At 39.1% G+C, this 17427-nt stretch overlaps 1 protein-coding gene across 3 annotated transcripts in view; it reads right to left on the bottom strand.

The window, feature by feature from the left end:
• Positions 1-456: 456 nt before the first annotated feature.
• Positions 457-17427, bottom strand: part of TTC7B (tetratricopeptide repeat domain 7B) — a 121702-nt gene continuing 104731 nt past the window's right edge. For all 3 annotated transcript variants that reach the window (XM_084208757.1, XM_084208758.1, XM_084208759.1), the window contains one exon: positions 457-1415. In XM_084208757.1, the coding sequence (XP_084064883.1) occupies positions 1194-1415 (222 nt within the window). In that variant the 3' untranslated portion in view covers positions 457-1193. The remainder of the gene's footprint in view (positions 1416-17427) is intronic.

The following is a 17427-nucleotide window of genomic DNA, read 5'->3' as shown; positions in this document are numbered from 1 at the left end:
TGTCTACTAAACCAGCCAACTTTTCTTTCAAGGGACACAAAGGGCAGGAGATGTTGAGAAAGAACTATGAAGACAGTAAAAAACCCCAAAGAATATTGTATAAATATTTAACATGCTTTTCCCAAGCACTACCAAGGTGTATGTAAATGTCCATGTATTATGTAGAGGCTGTGTAATCTGGCTTCATCAAGAGCTGGAGTGGAAGGAATAAAAAAGGAGTTGTGAAGATTTAAGGAAAGCTGAAATCTAAGATAACAGTACCATTGGCAAAGAGTATAGCAGCTTCTTTTCTCTAGATTGGCCTCAGAATATTTAATTTTGGTGTTGTTCATCTTCAAGGCCAGCCAGCCACCTCATAAAAATGCATCCACAAGCCATCTATTTTCCCCAGATTCTTAACCAAGACACAGGAAAGGTTCCATTTAAAAATCATTTTATTATTAACATAATCTTCCCATTAAGCCAAGTCTGGGTTCATGTATAAGGAATGTCGGTAAATATTCCATTTGAGGCTTCTTTTTACATATTTCCATTGATAAATAAACTCTGAATTCACATAAAAAAGTTAAACTTAAATAACTAATATTTTTTTTTGTAACAGGCATACATTGGTAAAATATAAATATTCTTGTACTCAGCCTTTGCTCTAGATAACAGTTAGCCACACATCACAGTTATTAACAACTAAAAACAAGAACTCAACTGATTTTCTGGCCTGGACTAAAATAGAGATGGAAACAGAAAATTCACATTTTGACTTTGGGCCAAAAGAGGTTGAGAGGCAGGAAGAGAACAGTTTTATTAACAGCCTTGTTAAAAATAGTCAGCTCTGCCACTGAGTCTTAACTTATTCTACAATTGGTAGTTGATTCCATTATAATTTTATGTAACACTCAAGTTTCACTAACAAAATATGGCACATCATCCATGAACAATATAACGATGTTTTAAAACTACCAGGGCAAAACTGCAGGCAATATGAGTGATTTGGCTCTGGCTCACCACTCTGTCCTCTCAGTCTGACATCAACATATGGTGGCATCTCCCTGCTTTGGCCACTTTCCCACAAAAGAGTGGAGTTTGTTACCTGTAGCTCTGAAGTTCCTCAAACTAAGCAGTTACCAGGCAGTCTCACACAGTGGGTTTGCTCACCCAGAAGTCAAGACCAAAAATCAGTTGATTGAGATGGCCTCTCACAGGACTCTGGGGATGATGGTGAAAGGGACCACGGGGCTGCTGGCCTCGAGCTCCAGCGCCGTCAGGAAGCATTCGGTCGCGGCATCGTCATTGCCTTGAGCCTGCAGCACCTCTCCCAGGCTGTTCCAGACCTCGTGGGCTGTGGAGTTCACCTGGACAGCATCTCTGAGAATCTTCTCAGCCAAGCTATAGCGCCCCAGCTGGTGAAGTATCAGAGCCTGCAAGAAAACAAAGGGAAAATGCCTGAGAATGGCCAGTAGGGCTTTCCTGAAGCTCAAACAAAGTCACTGCAGTGAAATAAGGGTAGGCAACTCTTGAGCTCAAAGTGTTAGACTATGTAATTTTTATTTATTTTTTTAAATTTAAGAAATTACCTGATACTGGAGCAAGCTACTCCACACCAACAAAGTCAAGTGGCTTTGGACAGGAAACAAGGACTTAATAACAGAAACTCTACCTATTTGCCAAGAAGCAGGAAGTACCTGGGCTTTTGTGCAAGCTCCTGTTATCTGAAGTCCTAAGGTGTGTGCCCTGAAGTTTTCATACCCTGTGAAAACTTCCCTGTGCATCTCAGCACCCAGCTCATGCCCTATACCTGAGACCATACACAGCACCAGCAGCACTTGGGGATGGCTGTAGCAAGACTGAGTTCAGCTCAATGTGCAACAAGCATGGTGCTTGACTGAATCTGTGGAACAGGAACAGGGACTGATATTGCCCCAGTAATGCACAAAGAACCAGCAGACACAGAACTGCCTCATGAGCATACTTATTACAGCTCCCCTATCTTGCTCTGTGAGATGGGATCCAATTGAACACCACACAATCCAAAGCATGTCCAAACCCACAAGGACATGGGCTGAATGAGGCCATGGAAATCTCCATCCCTCACATTCAGCTACGTTACTGCGCCAGAAAAGTCATGGAATGACCCAGTAAGAGAGCTTTATTTGGGGATTATAATAATCCTAATGATATTATGCGTTTTTACATTGTGATTCTGTATTGCAAAACACATGTGGACCACAAATCTTTGTTTTGCAGAGAGGTGTCCCAATTACATGCCTACAGAGGCCTGGTGCCTTCTGCCCTCCCCGCCCCCACTCCTTGGACCACAATTTCTTTCTCTCTCTGTCCCTCAAATCCTTATTAACCTAAGCACCGCTGACTAGAAAGTACTGACATTCTATGCAGCCTCTGAATTATCCACCATTCATTTCTGGAATTGTGCCCACCTGGCTGACTTTCAGCTTGGGAAGACTGTTAACTCCATCCTACAGAACAACTGAGCACACTCTGCTCTGTAGAACAACATGAAGATTGCTGTACAGTATTGGCAAGTAAATGAATAAATGCAATGCAGGCTAATTTCTATCAGCCTGCAGATGTTCTCTCATAAAGGTGCTAGAGGGCTTTTCTGGGTTTGGACTTCTGAGCTGTCAATTGAGTCAGCATTTTCAGAGCAAGTGAACAGTACTTCCAATACAAAACCTGGATAACTCTCAAGGTCAGTGCTTTTTTCCCCTGTAGTGAAGTGATTGTCAGGGACTGGCAGTATCAGATGTGCAACTACAAAAAATGAAGCAAGAAGATGGAATACACAAAGCTGGTGTCACTGCAATGCACCTAACCTTAAAGTATTCTTATTTTTCAGGATAAGAAAATTTTCATAAGCCTTGCTTTTTTGATGTGCCAATATGTATATTTTATACTAATTAAATGTGAATTATTTGAATATTGCTAATACCTTTTTTTCTTAAATATGCCAGGCCATTTTCCCTGCCTGCTAAGGATAGAAGCTGCTCTTTTCCAGACCAAAGAAAAACCAAATTTTGCAGATATAAGCCTGTTCATAGGAAGAGACACATATCACATCACATCTGCCCTATTGTGTATGGCAAAAAGGCTAGCTGAAATTTTCCAGGTGATAGAACTAGAGCAAATACTGGCAGTTTGCCTGCTTTTATACTTTCCTAAGAATACAAGCATTAGTGTTGAAATTAGCATTTAGCAGTAGTGAAGGAACCACTCGTGCCTGGGCAATGAGGTTGCATGCTGTCCCCTCATGTTTTGGGGACACAGCTTTCTCCAGAGTGTGGCTCCTGAAAGTCAGCCTTTCACTGGTGTCTCAGCCTGGGATGGTACGAAGACTCCTGCCTCAGGTGGTAACCCTGGGACAACAAGCTTTGCTTCCAAAGAACCAATGGAAAACTGGACTTGTTTCATGCAGAGCATTGAAAGGATAGTGACATTTGATCACTGTAGCTGTGGGCTGAACTCAAATAACTGATCTAGAGAAAGAACACAAAACACCCTCTGATTCATGAACTCTCTCAGAATGATGGTCAGATGTCACGCACTGTAAGTGTCCAGTTTGTAAATCCCATTCCCAGATGACTTCATTAAAATTCTGAGGCACAGAACATTTCACATTGTTTGCAGTCCTTGCCTGACTGTGCTCTATTAAGCATTACACACCACAAGCAGAAGAAGCAGGCATGTCTATCATGCAGCAATATCCTTTGGTGACCTCACACTCATCCAAGAAAACTAACTTCAATTTACCAGCTGTCAGCATACAATTGCTTTCTGCATTCTGTAACTCTTCAGGAAAAAACCTAATCCACTAAAACCAACAACAACAACAACAAAGCCCACCCAACCAACCCCCTTCTTAAACCAAAATTCCTCTAAGATTTTCCAGAAATTATCAAATTAATATTATTCTTTAAATTATCCCAGTCCTTCACTGTGTATATTCCTCTGCTTTCTAACTGGAAACAAAATCTCAAAGCTACCAGTTCCAGCCTTCACCTATTTAGCAGCAGACAACATTTATTTCCAGAATAATGTTAAGTCTTTTGCCTTATGGCTGGAGATGGGCCTGAAAAACACATCAGCTCTGCAGAAACACAGAGGGGTACCTAAGTGACATATGGTTCACACCTTAAGGCTTGGCATGTAACCTTAAAACCTAAGCAGAATGCCTTTCATGTACATCCTCTCTATAAATCTTTAAAAAAGATAAAATATGAGAGGGGTTCTGGAACCTGAATCAATTAAAAAAGTGCTATATAATAATTTGTGCAAATAAGATCCATTCAACAAAATATAATAAAACCAGTAAGTTCCTAAGGCAATCTATTTGTTTTTTGTACATTTTAGAATGCTGCAGTACTTGACAGAGGTGTTTAAGACAACTGTTGGCATCTGCAGGAAAAAGTAAGATCTTTCCTGCTACTGCATCTCTTTCACATGAAAGAACAATAAATGTATGACATTTGCCTCTAACACAGTTATAAAAGCCTCTAATGTGTGCAGACCTCTTCATTTTGCAGCTCAGTACAAATGTTGCTTATTACTTTACTTCATGTTTGGTTTGCTGAGAATTTGGTGGTTCCTTTGAGGTTGATTTTTTCCCCTGTCAAACCACTGATCTCCTCTAAGTGTGTTAAGGCTTTCACTTTCTCTCTGGTTAGGATGTCTGTATGTTTTAAACTCTCTAGGCAAACCTTATTTTTCTTCTAGCCAGTTCTACATTGTAGGGGTGGATTTTGTAACTCAGAAAACTCCAAGAGAGAACTCTAATAAGAAACAGCACAGGCAGAAAGTGAAGAGAATCTCTGAAGAAACAGAGACTTTTTTATGCCATCATCACAACCAATGAAACCAGTGCTTCATGACTCCAGTCCGCTGATATTTATACCAGTCACTTTGAATAATCAACAGTACTCAAAGATCTGTGGAGTTCAGATGCTCTCTGCCCAAGGAAAGGTCAACAGCCCTTTACAGTGCCCAGCCAGAGCTGGGAGTCAAAGGGATTTTGCAATTCTGAGAGCCTCCAGGGGTTCTCCAAAGGAGCTTTCTAAAACAGCAACACTCTGTAACACTGGGTGCTGCCCCGAAAGGGAGGTACTGCTGTCACCACAGACAGGTTCTATGCAAACTTCACATCCTAACAGAACAAAACCCTCTAGGAATTGATCAAAATGGGGAGAAAAGGGCTTCCAAATTTTGCCACAGGTTATTTTCAAGATCTTGACAATTCTTTCCTCACCCAGTCTGGAGTCACAAAGTCTCCCTCTTGTTGGGCAATGATTTTACATGTGTTTCCTCCTTCAGCCATTCCATTTACACTTTATTTTACATTGCCTCACACACAAAACTGCAATTCTTTGCTTAATTCACCCAAACATCTCTTCAAGGACTGTTTTTTACAAGGCTCAGTCAAACAGGGTCCATTTGTTCATTAGACAAATGTAAGCATCTTTTAAAAGGAAAACATTCAGATTAATTTGGATTTTCAAATGGAGCATTACAGTCTTGAAATAAAATTTCCAGTTAGAAAATGCACTATTTTTTATTAATAAAATATCATGACTCAGAACCTGAACACTATCATATAATAAGCGATTCTATAAAGCCATAATTGCTTAAATAAGCATGTAGTGTAGTCTTCACTACAAAGTTATCTTTTTTTCTGCAGAAGGGCTTTTTCTCTTTGCAAATTAACCTGTCATAATGATTAACCAAACAGTCAATGCAAAACACATATCTAGACAAATAAACATAGGACTAAAATTCTGTAAATAACTAATTTTTCATTTTGAAAAACAGCTATTAAAAGAACTATTAACACCAGCCATTTACAGCAGTCTACTAAGGTCACTTTTTTATTTCCTTCTAGGCAAATGAGAAGCTAACAATTTTTTTCCCGTGGAACTGACATTGAAAAAATTATAGTCACAGTTATTGCCCATCATATGTCTCATCAACCCAGAGCTTTATCATAAAGGGCTAAACTATATTTGCATTAACTGGAAAAAAAAAAGGGTGGAAAGGTAACACTACAAAGACTGCTGTGGTTTCTTCAGTGTAACCCAAAAATTTGTTTCAAGAGAGGAGATTTCCTTAAGGTTTAACTGTCTGACTACTTCTCCACTGTGCCTGAAAATAAACAGTTCTCAGCCTCAACAGAAGCACCACTTGAGATTTTTACCTTTATTCACTTGATATCAAGAGGACTCTTTTCATTTTCTTTGAGAAAAATATAGACTAGAAGTGGGAGATGTTCTCAAATGCAAAGAAATTTATTTAAAAGTGAGAAAAAGGGGAACTGTGACCATGAGTCCCTTTGCACTCCTGCCTTTTTCAGGGAGGCAGAGAAGAAACCTGGGAAATGGGAGAAATGAACAGAACAACAAATGTGGCTGATTTAACACACAAAAAAGTGCCAGGGATTCTCACCATGGTTAAGAAATGCAGTCTGTTGATCAAGAGAAGTCTCAGGTATGGAGATTTGAGTAGTACCAGATATGATATTCATATTAATTTATTCCTGGCAGATCTATTACATGACTTGTTTGCTAAAAACCTTCCTATACTTGTATGATACAAGTTTTATTTAGCTAAAAAATAGCCCTCAGAGCTAAAAGTTTGCCTTGCAAAAACACAAGCTATAAGAAAACATGATAAGCATATGAAAATAAAAACTGGACTGATTTTGCTTTTAATGATAAGAACAGGGAGACAGAAGAACAGTGGCCTGTTTTGCTGATGACCTGCTGAAGCCCAATAAGCTAACAGCTGATAATGTATAAGCAGACAGAACTATTCAGATGTGCAAAACAATGATTCTTAAAAGCTGCAAAAGATTTAAAGAACTCACTGCATCCAAGTTCACAATCATTTTCCCAGTTCACTATCTTACTGTTTTAAAGTGGGTCCCAGCCTAAGAGACAATCAACTTTAAGCTGTGATATCAGAAGGACACACTAGAAACATTCCCTTCCTATTTAAAAACTTAAAAATCAGGGATTATGACCATAAATAGTTACAAAACTTGATGTGCAATGTATGCATTGCAAATCCATATGCAGGGTAATTTTAGCATCAAAAAACTGCCCCTTGTTACATGCTGCTTTTTCAGCCTATTTTGCAAGTGTTAAGGTGGCTGCTATTTTTAAACAAATCTATCAAACTTGAAGGTTTACCAGAGACTTGACAGTGTTATGCTATAATAATGAAACAGAAGTGTTAGTGAGGCAAAATGAGAAGAATTTGCCATGATATGTGGAAAAATAAGTAAAATTCTTCAGCTGATGCTTTCCAACCTCTGTGATAAAAATATGCATGTTAAATGTAGTCTATAATCAATATTTTACACTTACACAGAGTGAAACAGAACATTATTTATATGCTGTGCTCTCCTATTTTCATTTTAGCTGATGACTTTGTGCTGAAACATGTCCATCTAGTCAAAGTATGACTTTGCATAAGAAATCATTTATAAACTCCTTTCAAAGGCACATGCATGTTGAGTCATTGTGCATAATTATTTTCTGCAAGTACGAAAAGATTGTGATACAGTACATCAGTTAGAAATAAACCATTCCATCAGGAAAAGGATGAATAAACATAGCTCTGTATCTGCAGACACAGGCTGCATTTTAATGCAGGGATTTTGAAGGGTGACCACATTGTAAGGTTTAAAACCAACTGGACTGGCAACACTACATTTACTTTACAAGTAAAGGTGATAATAAATACTTCTTTTTTTTCATCAGAAAAGAAACTACAACATGTATACAACTAAACATATATAAAACTACTTATCTTATTTTCTCTAACAGTGCAATTCTTTTGAAAAATAAAAAGCTTATTTCTTCAAATATGGTCTAGATAAAACTTCCTAGCAGCTCAGTATGGATTTTCTTTTTTAAATGAGGAAACCAGCTAATAATACTACATTTGATCACTCACTAAACCAAACAAAGCAGCTGATGAACAAACCTGTGCCTTGAGCCAACCCTTTTGCTGAGAGCCTATCCCAGATCATCACCTGTGCCTCATGTTCCTCTCTGTCTCACCCCTCCCTCCATGCCCAGCCCACCCTCTGTGTGCTCGGTGGCCCCGCTGGAGCCCCAGTTTCTTATTTCTCTGCCCTTCCCCCAGTGCTAACATACCCTCTAAGGTATCCAATTGCTTCCCCTGCTGCAAAACACTTGTTGCTAGGAGAAAACCTACTGCTTGGCAACAGATTTTTAAAACAACAACTTTGGCTTTGTTACTCACTGAACTTCACATCACCAGCATGAAATAACGAACCCATGTGGTCAGGAGTACATCTCCATACTTGTAACTCCCTTGGAAATGAGTGACCCCTTCCCACAAGCATGTGATTGCCTTTTAGCTCCCTACTGCTCACAGCCCAGAATGCAGAAAGGTTCAAAACTGAAGGTTGTTTTTAAAAACTGCTGATTGTAGTCTTCCACTGAGAGGGAAGCCCTTGGGGGACTTCTTTTCCTATTAAGACAACATATTCCTGCAATAATCTGCTGTAATTTTGATTTACACCTTATGTGAACGTCCTATCAGCTTTTAAAAAAATAGCATGACTACCAGGCTACATTGCAAGAACTAATTTGACTATAGCAAGCACATGGGAAACAACAAAACATCTTATGATAAAATGAAGCAGCTGGTGACTCCAGAGCTTATTTAACTTTTTATCTCCAAAATTACACTGAGGGTCTGATTTTATACACTGTGGCTATCAAGACAGTAACCCCATGATGGTTCTCCCTTCAGAAGTCAGATGGCTACAGCTGTGGAAAGTACTGCATCACCACTGGCATCAGGGAATAATTAACCATAGCCTTAGCCCTCAGATTATGGCCAGTTCTAAACTTGGAGTACTTGTCATTGGCTGCAAACATTTTACATCTTGTCCCAAGTGTGACACTGTGTTCCGCCACTGGGCCTCTTCTAGCCGGACAGCCAGACGGGTCCAGGGTTCCTCAGGCGAGCAGTCTCGGGCCGGGCAGCTCAGCCTTCAGCAGGCTGAGTGTCCGAACCCTGAGTGCCCTATAGCCTGACACCTTAGCAAGCTCAGTGATTATCAGCTCTTAGTGATTTTCAGCTCTTTTATAATTTCAGCTCTTTGCTTGCTAAGATGCTTCAGCCCCAGTGGCTTCCACAGAGCAGACAGAGAGAGAGGAGAAGGCGGCCTCAGAGATTCCACGATGGTTTATTTGCAGGGTTCGCAAAGGGTTCCGACGGAAGCTCTTCTACCAGGAATAGGCAAGAATCGCTACTTATATTGGGTTAGGAGGGATTGAAAACTGACCAATTGTAAGGGTTAGGGAAAACTAGCCTATAGGGTCACAGAGAGATAAGCTAGGCTGGAGGACCTAAGTGAGGACTCCAGGCTTAGCTATTCTGACTCAGCAATTGCTTATCTCAGGCTTACACCCTCCACGGGGCCCTAGCCATCTCAGTGTCCGCTACATGACACCATGAGGTGTATGTAGGTCTCTGGATCACCTCCCTCCATCTGGCACCACTGCACCTTCCCCTCCCCCCTCCCAGCACAGAAGCCACATCATTGTCTTCTCAGCTTTCCCACAAACCAGAAATGAGGATTTCCCAGATGCACCAAATACATGCACCTGTGACGGAAACGGGTGCAGGAGATCCCAGCTTCACACAGTGCTGCTTATGAAATGGGCCCATAGCCATTTCTGTAATTTGGTGTGCTCTTGTCTTTTGTGATTCATTCCCCAACCTCTTCCCCTATGTAGACAGCTCATAGATATCAACACATCCCAGTGTGTTCCCTACAGAAATCATGCCACTTTATCAGTCTCATCTGTAGCTGCATTTCAACACTGCCTGGGTTCAAAGCAAGGCCAAGTTTACCACTGGATCACTGTGCTCCATACAGAGACTCCAAAGCACTGTTTGTTATTGATGCCATTATTTTTCCAGTATTGAGTCAAAGGGTCAGAAGTATAGCAAACTGTATTTCTGTTATTCAAAACCTAGAAGCAACATAGAAGTTTCAACAACCAAAAGGGGAAAAAAAACCCCAAATCCCCCCAAAATTATACCAGTGTCAAACAGAATAAACAGACCAAGTGTTTTGAAGTGGGGAGCCTCAAAGTCAGCCCACTGAGTCAATATTCAATTATTAAAGCAAAATCTGGATTTTTCACAAGAACTGAGGAATTCAGGGTCCTTACTCCACTGCCTAAAACTAGGTTTCAGTTTAGAACACCTGAAGGTTCCTGGTTTTGAAAGCTTGTGCTCCATGCAAAACTATTATAATGTCAAGAAATTAATGTTTTTCTGTCCATCAGTCAGAGATAGAATCCATCAGTCTAGAGATAGAATTAAAGAATAAATAATTAGAAATAGCAAGCAGTGACTTTTAAAGAAGCTGTTTTTCATTAATGATAGTTCTATACAACCACATTGAACACATTACATTGTATGTGGCTTCTGGAAATAGTAATTAGAAAAATTGATCAAATGTTTTAATGAAGAAATCAATCTGAAGTCAGGGGAATAGTTTGTGTATCAAAGGAAAACCAGAGTTGCAGATCAAGTACTAGGCTCTGTGAGTAAAATTTATAATTAATAGAACTGTCAGAGTCCAAATCGAGCACTGGAGATCTTTCGCTAGATTGCCACTGTAGTGAAAGCCAGCACTTGTACATAATACTACAGAAACTAGCACTTACTTCTCTGAACTTTTGAGACTATGGAAAAGGAATCAGAAGAGAATGATATTCTTCTGAAGTACCTTTTTGCATTTATGCATGTGCATTTCTCTCAAATATTCTGAAAAATGCTGTATTAAATATTCAAAGTCAGAACTGTGGTATTAGATAAAAGATGACCAATCTTTTCATTACTAAAATAAAACAGAAATTCACAGATTAAAGCACATCATTCATTTTTTTATTCTTTTTCCCCTTAGCCAAAGAGAATTCTGCATATAAAAATATGTACATACATATGCTATAACTATGACTAATGTCACTGTTTCAAAAGTGTTATGACACCACAGCAATACTTACTACACTGGCACTGCAGTAACCTCTAAGAAAAGGAGGTTATTTTTAATACAGCATTAATAAATATATATGTTTATAGCATTCCCAAGAAACAGAGCACTTCCTCCCCCACAAAGCAGATGTGAACTGCCATCTGCTGCTCGGGCTCAGCACACTCTGCAAGGGCCATCCTCATGGCAGCGTGCACAACCCTCCTGGCAGGGGAGGGAATGCACCCCCTCCCTCCCTCCCCGGCTTCTGAAAGGCAAGGCAGAAGCTGTAGGTAGCTGTTAACCTGCCAGTCTGCCAGGACAGCTGCCAGCAGATTCTTCTTTAAGGGACAGCTATTTTCAGTGTGAAAGGAGGGCCCACACCTTCCCATCTGTGCACCATCAGGCACAGGTCAGAAGAGCCAGAGCCTAACCATTGGCTAAGAAAGGGCTTCTAGCACTTCCAGAAAAATCAAACAAACACTTCCCTAGATATTGACTTACCTGGACAAAATTGGAAGAAGTTGCACACACTGAAAAATCTACAGAAAAAAGCTTCTGACAGCTAAAGGGAGAAGCCCAAATAGAAGTATTTCGGGGGAAAATTATTAAAGAGCTAAGAATAACATCAGTGTACCTCAACAAATCAGCTTTTGCTAGTACTCATCTGGGAGCAAACATATTACTATAACTGAAGCATCACCTAAGTTTTATAATTAAATTCCATATAAGCCTATCACATTTTCTCTCAACTCTTTTTTGTTAATTTTTTATTTAAATTAATTATTTATCTAAAACTTGCAAAAGTAAGGTATTTTCCATTTAATGAACATCAGATCAGAAGAGTCCTCTTAGGTCACCCAATTCTATCCCCTGTTGTTACGGACAACCTTACACCAAGATTTCTTGCTCCGCAGTGTTTAGTCTGTAAGTGCTAGGAACCCTCTTCACATCATCTCCTAGTTTGTTTTCATTTGCTCCAGTGCCAATGCCACTTAGCCTTATTTGAATTATGCATATTCCTCTCATGTTTACAAGGATCACATATTATTATTAAAGTTTCCTACTCCTCCCAGAAAACAGCGCAGACATTTCCAGTGCCACACTGCCGCGCAGTCACCTCAGCACTGACCAAGCCACACGCTGGGTTTGCCATCCAGCCACACTGCTCAGGATTTCAAGAGAATCACAGCCCAGCCTGGGAGGAACCAAAGGGAAACCTCTGCCTTGGTGCACACTGAGGCTTCACTTGTCCTTTTGACGAGCCCTAGCTGGTTTCACTGGGCATGGCAGCATCTGTTCTGGGTACATAAAGCAACCAGTGGAGCACAAACACCACCATTCCTCAAGGGAAGGAGAATCTGTAGGCTTACAAAACTAAAGGTGAAAGTACACTCTTAACAAGATCATGATGCTGATAACGGGGACAAGATGATGTCTCATGTTGTGCCCGGCCAACTCATGCACAATTGAGATGCAGCTCTGATCAAGTACTGCTCCAGCTCTTTGTCCTCCCTAGTCATTTCCATACTCTGTCTTGCTCTTGCATTTCTGAAAATTATTTTCTTTCTTTCACTGAAGGGTCTCCAAGTCTCACTTTTATTGAAACTTTGCCTTTGTCATGCAACTCTTCTCGCTGAGTACAGGTACTGCATGAACTATTCTAAAATTTTCTGTTAATAACTCCAGTAATATTAAGTGAAGCCTCAGTTATTTCATCAACTAGTTCTTCCAGAATTCTGGTCAACTCCTCCATACTCTTTTACCAGCAAGTACTTGCCATCATTTCCATACTTTCATTTCAACTGTTAATTTTACCTTTGCCATCCATGATGATTATCACATTCCTGTTGAAGATGGAGGCAAAATATGACTTGCAGTTATGGACTTTTTGTAAGTGGATATCCATCACTGTTCTGATTGACACTGCATCTTAAATCATACTCTGTGGTTGGTTTATGGCTCTTCAAATACATTTTTCAGACTGTATAATAAATTAGTGCACAAGGTTGGAATCTGCAGAGAAAATGTAATTCCAAATGCAGTTTCTTCTTCATCCTCTCCTTTGGTTTACTACTCTGAGCTGACAGGCAGCTGGAATAAACTGGAGCCCTGCTTCCCCGAGTGTAAGAGCCTTGTCCATTTGAGTCACTTTTCTAGTTCACTGGAGCAGAGTTGGCAGGAAGAACAAGAGTGACAGAAAAGGCACTCCCCCACAAAGCCAGGATTTGATCAGAGTAAGCAAACTGGGAAGTTAATGCTCTCTGAGTAAAGAGCTGAAATACAGAGTAGCAGCTTCCACTTTTCAAGGAAGGGATTTTCAAGGCATAAGAACTACAGCATGGGTTTGGTGGGGAAGGTGGGAATTCTGGAATTTAAGTGAACTGCTGAGTCTGAAGTGGGATACAAACATTTCCTACCAGCTATTGTGTTAAACATCCATGGATTTATCTTCACAAAAATATTCAGATATAAATCTTATAATAAATAAAATGTAAGCCACACAGCAGAAAGACCACACTTACTCCCTCAATTCTTGAATTCTTGAAGCTTAGGCTTTGATTCTGCAGCAAATGAGATGAGTTTGGATGGCCAAACTAAAGCTACCTCATTTATTTTCCAGAGATCACCAGCTGCTCATACTATCATCTGACAATTTTAAAGGAAATTAAGTTTGACATGTCAATTACTTTAATAGATCTGACAGCATTTCATACTGTTTTCTGCTTTATATCAGAACCAGTTATTTCTGGCAACTGTAACCTACCAACTTGTGGCTAGGCATTCAGTGAATATAACAAAGCATCATCACAGACTGCCTTTGTGTCATAGCATTTCATAGCCCTCTGCTAAATCTTTGGGTCCATGACCCTCACAATGCCATCTGTTCCAATGCTAGTGTGGCTATCACTTTTTCAAATGGTCATAAATTAAAAGCCAGACAGAATCCCAAAGAAGCTACTGTCAGCTGTCAGGACAAACTGTAACAAGGACCATGGAAAAATGGAAATTGAAATGACTTTGCAGCTGATAGAGGTTCACCTGCTCACCTTTTGAACATTTGTAAACACATGACAATATCTGCCTTAATTTGTTACTTGCACCCGTTTAGAAAATAAGGTTGTTTTGTTTTTAAATGAGAGGATGTACTTTTAAAACTGTCTTTATTTTAAAATACTTATTTTAAGGTAGCAAAACCCACTTACCATCCAGGACATTTTAATTCAGAAACTAGGGCAAAATCCATTCTTTTAGTAGGTCAGATCACTTCTGATAGATGGCAAATATTCTTAGATGGCAAGCATCCCTCCAAAGGGCTTCCTAACACCACCTTTGTCCATGTAGATTTAGTGCTTTGAAACCATTTTCACATGGCATATTGTGCAGAAGAAATGTTGAATTCACATGTTTTTTTGTTATTTCTATAGCCCTCTACAGATAAGGTCTTTATATCACACATAATTCACCATTTCATCTAAACATATTATGCAATACAGGAATACAGCTAACTAAGCTAATGTAGCACAGTACATTATGTTATGCTCTGGAATAATTTTAAACAATCAACTTTTAACAGCACTGACTGCAGTGAAGCCTGGTTTGGGTTTCTAATGACTGTCTTTGCTGCAGCAGAGAATTTACAAACACTCACTCTTGTGTGTTTACTGATACCTAAAAAAAATCTGAAATAATGAAAAAGTCTTGGTAATCTTTCTTCCTGCCTCTATTTTTGTAATATTTGCACAAGTTTTTTTTTCTGTCATTCCTTGTTCTGTCCAGATGAAACAAAAATGTTAAAGAATGATTTTGTATGCCTGATTTCCTAAGGATATTGGTCCTAAGTCGTAAGTTCAATGTGTGAGATGTAAACAGTGTATTAGTAGTGGCCGAGGAAGACTCAACACACAGAGCTGCAACAAATAATTTCACCAGCACCACTAATAAAAGACGAATTAATTAGAACCCAGAAAAAAAATGGAACTCACATGGTTATTTCAGATACATCCATAAAAGAAGCATTTGTAAATTCACTTACAAAGTTTAGTTCCTGGAACAAGAGGAAAGCATTTTAAAACTTTGGGATTTTTCATCAAAGTATTTAGGAAAAAAAAAAAAAAGAATCAAACATCTGCATCCTAATGGTCCTACTAAAGCTCAAGTGGTTTTGGGTAGTGTCTTTCCTTGCAGGGCTTAGCTTTCAACAGTGCGAACAATGTACGTTTTCATATTTCTGCCAAGTAAGTGCTTTGCTAATGAATTGCTTTGCTTTGTTCAGCTGAGCAGTACTGAAAGACTGAAGATTTCTTCCAGGTCAAATGCTTTATGTATAGATATGTGGCTCTTGAATATGAGCACTCCATTTTAACTCGATGTTTTTCTAATATTGCTTTTTCCTTCAATTCTATACCAGCTCTTAAGAAAGAAAAGCTGTTCCTAAAATCAACTTCAAATCTAATTTAAGGGCTATTTCTTGAAAGCCAGCTTCCTTGAAGCATCACACCAGCATCTACCAAAACACAGGATTTCTCAGATTAGTGTTAAAAAACCACATATGTATAAACTACACATCAGAGATTAGCAGAAAGAAGCTGTAATGCAGTGTGATGCAGAAAGTTTTCTCAATTTCCCAAGATTCCAATAAGTACATCTTAGTACAAAACTACATTCAACCTCAACATCTGGGCAGAAGTATATACTTACAACCATTGTGACACACTTCAAGGTATTAAGCAGCTCTCATTTGTTTACCTCCCACTAATCACAGAACAGGAGCACAGTTATGGTTTGCCATTTCTTACCAAACTGATCTTCCCCAGAGGGTATTATCCCTCTTCAGGGAAAAGCTAGCCTGAGAAGTCTTACTCAAAATGGTATTTATTGCATATAATGGTAATTACATAAGCACACAAACCACATAACAGAGAAAACTGACTCTGGTTACACACAAATAAACATTCCAGAGTTACATTTGTGCTCGCCAATTCAAGTTAGGGACTATAATAGTCTTCAATTTCCCCAAGGACATAAAACAAGACTTAATTAGTTTTTCTTCAAACCCAGGTATGATTCTCATTTGTAGGAAGATGCACCAAAGCATAGACCTGAACAGAACACCTAAGAAAAACTAACCACTCATTGTACAATAAAAAGCAATTGTATACAAGCAGCAATCCTTTTTCCTTTAGATTTCTATCTCCATGTACTTGATACTTAGTTCTGGTTTGAAGTTAACTTTTCTTGATTTTTATCTTACTACCAAGTAACAATGTAAGATAAGAAACAAAGATTTTAGAAGCAGTTTACCTTTATTACCTATAAAATATGTTACAAAAAACCAGTGCTACGTGTAACTGAGCTCTCCAAACCAGAGCAAAAAGTAATCACAGAAACAATGCACTGATGCCTCAGGTAGTTCTGAACCAGCCTGCTATCCAGCCATCTCCTGCACCAAGCATCTCAGCTGCAATGACTTGGGAAATAATATGTTCATGGAGCAAATCCAACACTGACAAATCTTCCATAATGGAAGGGAACTGGGAGAGAGACGTAGGTAAGTGAAGTGATATATTATTTAAAAGTACTGAAAGTGAATGATACACACAAGGACTTCATTTTACACAGCCAAGCTGAATGGCTATCAAGGAGCTGCCACAGATCCCTTCACTTAAACTGCAGGCAAAGGCAAGAACTATCAAATATATAATTTTCACTGATAATCAGTTTTCAATGACAGAAGTGATTTAATAATCTACATTTTAATAGGAGCTCCATCAGTGAGAGTACTAAATTTAAATATCATAAGGGAAAGTCCTCCTAAAAGTCTGCCAATCATTTGCAAGTCAAAACCCACAAAAGATACTCCACAGGCTCCTTTCAGCAGGCAGTGGGAATACTGATACAAGACTGACATTGGAGATGCCTGTAGGGAAAATTATTTTCTTCACATTGCAAAGGCACTGGAAAGAATAATCACAGGAATTAAATGTGAGTCCCATGAATGTGATGCTCAGAATGAGAAATCAGGAGGTTTGTACTGTATTTAAAGCCAGGTATGTCACAGCACCTACACTTCAGCTTCTCCATTTCTTACTGGGAATACATGTTCAGGTCCAAACATATTTGAAACTTAACATGTTGAGCACTCAGAATTATTATAAAAAAATACTATAACCTTTTAAAAATATCTAAATTTTTCATTCAGAAAAAGGGTAAACAAGATTGGAGTTATTGTCTTCCTCTCTGACATACCAACTCTTAGTTGCCATAACACTTGCAGACGTTCAGCTTAGCCAGTTACTTTTTATTCTTCCAAATTTCCTCAGATACTTAAATATTCATGCCTGAAAATATAATAACTATAACTAATGGTATTTTTTTTCAAATGCCAAGAGTTTTTTGCA

Source organism: Fringilla coelebs (genome assembly GCF_963513975.1).
Source record: "Fringilla coelebs genome assembly, chromosome: 6".
In the NCBI taxonomy this organism is placed as follows: Eukaryota; Metazoa; Chordata; class Aves; order Passeriformes; family Fringillidae; genus Fringilla; species Fringilla coelebs.
The sequence above is the reverse complement of the archived record's forward strand: the minus strand, read 5'-3'. Positions and strand labels throughout refer to the sequence as shown.